The sequence below is a fragment of the Triticum urartu genome, chromosome 2A, assembly GCF_056163025.1.
Source record: "Triticum urartu cultivar PI428250 chromosome 2A, HENAU_Tu73, whole genome shotgun sequence".
Taxonomy (NCBI): Eukaryota; Viridiplantae; Streptophyta; class Magnoliopsida; order Poales; family Poaceae; genus Triticum; species Triticum urartu.
The window spans coordinates 515,901,824-515,906,173 of record NC_141874.1 but is presented as its reverse complement, the minus strand read 5'-3'; the positions used below and the strand labels follow the sequence as shown (position 1 = coordinate 515,906,173).

At 56.7% G+C, this 4,350-nt stretch overlaps 1 protein-coding gene across 1 annotated transcript; it reads right to left on the bottom strand.

Moving 5' to 3' along the window:
• Positions 1-200: 200 nt before the first annotated feature.
• On the bottom strand, positions 201-2,985 carry LOC125538367 (serine/threonine-protein kinase-like protein CCR4). The gene has a single exon (XM_048701625.2). The coding sequence runs from the start codon at positions 2,874-2,876 to the stop codon at positions 483-485; it is 2,394 nt and encodes a 797-aa protein (XP_048557582.1). The 5' UTR covers positions 2,877-2,985; the 3' UTR covers positions 201-482.
• Between the last annotated feature and the right edge of the window lie 1,365 nt (positions 2,986-4,350).

The window sequence follows — 4,350 nt, the reverse complement described above, 5'->3', positions numbered from 1 at the left end:
CTCACCGACACCCGAGCTTTGTTTTTTTTACCAATCTTCTCGGATGTCATCTCAACGTGAAGCTTTGCAAGCACCTAAAAGAGCCTCCTATGATGCGTACAAATTTCAGATATTTTTAAATTTATTTGAAAAAAAAAGTACTGTTCACTCAGGTGCAGATGCATCCGAGCTCCGAAACGCCGGCATTACACATGTAGCCATTCAATAACACTTGGAGCTCCAAAATAGTAGTACTAGCAAAGTCACAACTTAGGAATATATACATTTCTTTTCTTGCCGTCCAATTAGGCGAAGCAAAAATGTGTCCTTTCACTAAATGATCTACTCTACAAGGAAAGACTTCATTTGCCCAACACAGTATGTCAATACTCTAACAATATAACTACAAAGAGAATAGAGAAAAGCAAACAAACAAAAAAAATCATCAAGAAACTCCCTGTCTTCTTGCCACCAGGGAGGCGAGCCATGCCATGCATGCCACGTCACATGGTGGTGGACCCATCGGTGCCCGACCGCGACAGGGCCGCCTCGCCGCCGTCGGGGCCATCCTCGTGCTCCTCGCATGCCGCAACGGCCCGCTCGAGCACGCCGACCACCTCGCTCATGGAGGGCCGCTCGCGCCCGGGCAGCCGGACGCAGTCCGCGGCCAGGTACCCGACGTAGGCGACGGCCTCCATCTCCCCCGGCGTCGGCAGCGGGAGCCGGATGTCGAGCACCCGGTGCACGCGGTCCGACTCGATGTACGGCACGGCCATGTCCACCACGTTCCTCGGCGTGCCGCTCCCCTCGTACCTCTGTATCACCTTGCACCCGGACAGCAGCTCCAGCAGCAGCACCCCGAAGCTGTACACGTCGCTCTTGTCCGTCAGGTGCTGCAGCCGGTAGTACTCCGGGTCCATGTACCCCACCGTCCCGGCCGTCACGCACGGCTCCTCGCCGCCGGCATTGTCTCCGGTGCCCAGGTTCTTGAGCAGCGAGAGGCCGAAGTCCGAGACCTTGGCGGACCAGGAGGCGTCGAGGAGGATGTTGGAGGACTTGATGTCGCGGTGGATGATGGGCGGCACGGCGTAGGTGTGCAGGTACTCGATGCCGCGCGCCGCGCCGAGGGCGAGGCGGAGACGCGACGGCCAGGAGGCGAGCGGCGGCGAGAGCGGGGCCGGGCGCTTGTGGAGGTGGTCGTGGAGGGTGCCGTTGTGCATGAACTCGTACACCAGGATGTGCTCGCCGCCGTCGGCGCAGAACCCCAGCAGCCGAACCAGGTTCTTGTGGTTCAGGCGGGAGAGCAGCGAGAGCTCCGAGACGAAGGCCGACTCGTGGTTGACGCGACGCGCCGCGGCGGCGGCGGCGGAGGATGAGGCGCCCGAGTCACGCCGCTCCGCGCGCTTGATGGCGACCTCGCGGCCGTCGGGGAGGGCCGCGCGGTAGACGGCGCCGAAGCTGCCGGAGCCGATGCGGTGGGATGGCGAGAAGACGTCCGTGGCGGCCCGGAGCGCTGCCAGGGGAAACTGCTCCACCGTCGTGTTCGGGCCCTTGGAGAGCAGCATGCTGAGCCGCCGCGGCACGCGCGGCGCCGTGGCTGTCATCGGCTCGGCGTGGATGCGCCCGGAGTCATGGGAGCCGCTGCTGCGGCTTCGGCTGCGCCGGCGCAGGCAGTAAGCGACCAAGAGCGCGGCGACGAGGACCACGAGTCCTGAACCAGCTCCAAAGCTTATCATGGCGATCACAAGATCGCTCGGCCGCCGCTTCTTCCTCATGTGGTGAGAGGTCGACGCCCACGGGTTGGACGTAGGCGCCTGCGCATTCATGGGAGGAGTGTAGCCGCAGGGGTAGCAGATGGCCGCGCCATCGCTGTCACAGAGCATCGCGGAGCCCGACCAGACGCCGCACGGGCACGACCTTGCCGGCGCGCACGGACCCGGCAGGACCTTGTCGAACACCTTCCTCACCCCGCCGGCAACATCTCCGCCCCAGCACACCAGCGAGTAGTCGGACATGAGCACCCCGCACACCACCTTCCCCTTGGCTTCCAGAGCGACGAACTGCTCCTGCTTTATCTGCGGCGGCACAGCCGCGTCCTCCTCCGGCCAGCAGGAGACCGTCCAGTTCCCCCACAGCACGCACGTGAGCGCGTCGCCCACCGCCACCGTGGACACGGCGCGAATCAGCTTCGGCGGCGCCGCGGCAGCAACAGCCGCCGCCTCTCCCCAGCACCCCAGCATGCCTCTGTGGTCCACCGCGCAGGCGTGCCTGTCACCGGCGGCGAGCAACATGTACCTGCCCCTCGGCTCCCGCCCCACTGCGTCCCCATTGCCATAGCACTTCAGCTCACCCGTCCCGGCCACCAGCCCGCAGACGAACCCGCCGCCCGCCGCCAGCGCCGAGAATCCCACCTCTTCCGGCACGACCCCCCATTCCCACCTCCAGCACTTTATCCTCTTCTCCACTAGCCCGCACACGTACTCCCCGCCGCCGGCCACCGCAGACAGCGCCTCGCCCCTGTACACCCTCTTGGACGGTTCCTCGCTGTCATTCAAGTCCCACCAGCGCATGGACACGGGCGGCGAGGAGATCGGGTCGACGGAGCAGAGGTACCCATCACCGGCGACGAGGGCGGAGAAGGGCGTGGCACTGCCGCCGCCATATCCGTACTTGCGGGGGCTAGCGGAGCGGTTGGAGACGCTGGCGCAGGAGAGCTGGTAGCCTGTACCGTTGGACACGAGGCCGCAGGCGAGGTGGTGCGGGGAGGCGGTGTTGGTGCCGACGGCGGCGATGGCGATGGTGGGAAGCGGGAAGGAGGAGGAGGAGGCGACGAGGGGTGGGAGGGCGAGGAGGAGAGCGAGCAGGGTTAGAGGTGAGCGGGAAAAAATGGGAGACATTGGGTTGGGGGCGAGGTGGGGGGAGGAGGAGGAGAAGGGGAGGAGATTGTGTAGACCATTGTCGCGTGGGGCGAGCGGGTGGAAGGAGACCAGGAGACGAGATCGAGGAGAGAACGGGAGCGAGGGAAGGAAGGAGGTTTAAAGGTTGGTGTCCCTTTCATTGCCCTTTTTCTTTTTCTTTTTCTTCTTTTAATAATGAAGTCTTAGACCCATATTTGTAGTGGAAAACTGTTAGATTTTGGGGTGCATGTGGGTTTTTTTTCTCATGCTTGATTCACTGTGTAATCAGTTTATTTTTTTTCTATTTCATATCCAGCTAATAATTTATGAAATTACAATACTTGTATTAATAGTTATTTCTTCTCAGACCACATTTCTCCCTTCTCTAGCGACGAACACAAATTCGTCAACGACGGGTGAAGATATATGGGGTTAGGTTAAGGTTCGATATCCGAATGGGTCATTCACCGGTGCTAGGGAATAGAAGTATAGCCAACGGAGGTGGATGACAAAATGGTAGTGCAACCATGGGTGACACCTAGAGTACCTTTAATTGGGATGAGATTGAGTGGGGAGAAAGATCGATACTGAGCACTAAGGAGGAGATGAAGAGGAGTGATCATGGACATGAGAATGTGATCGGTTAGACAGATGGAATGGTGGAAAGGAAGTTTTTTTCATTGATATATAGCAAAGTATGTGCAAATCCAAAACAAAAGCAAACAAACCGGAAAGTACTGTTGCATGTGGGATCAACCAATTTCAGACAAACGCTTTCCAGTGATCTTGGCCAACACTAGCTAGTTAGATCACGATTCTAGAAAATTCTCATTGAATGTGTCCTAGGTGATCCCTTAGCTTTAGTATGGTGATCACATAACATGTTAACAACACAAAAGACTTAGGAGTTAGGACTAGTGAGACATCCATATCACACTACCATTGTTTTTTGGGAGCCCGCAGATACGCGGTTACTCGGGGTTTTCTTTGGTCTTGCTTCCTTTATAAGCAAGCACCTACCAATTTCATTACCAATTTATAAAATAGGCATATTTCATCCTCTAAGAAAAATATTTGAGCATTTATGCCATTTTTCATCATCATGATCATTGTATTTATTTTTTGAAACAGAGCAACTGAATTGCCTCATCGATTAGTTAAGGGGAAAGAGAATTGTTGAGTTAATTATCGGAAAATCGGGCGAAACTGACATGGGCAGACCACAAACGAATTACTTACGAAGCAGGAAGCCTCATGGTGGGATGATCAATCTGAAAAATACCCAATGCGCAACGATAACAAATCCCCACACTTCTACATCTGAATGAAACCCTCAACAGAGCCACCTTGGCTGAAGACAACATGCATTGCCAAATCCACATAGACAAGTCAATCCATGAAGATGGCCCAAGGTACAGAGGACCATCCATTAAGCAGCAATGGATACCTTTCGTATGGCACCACTCATCTTTCA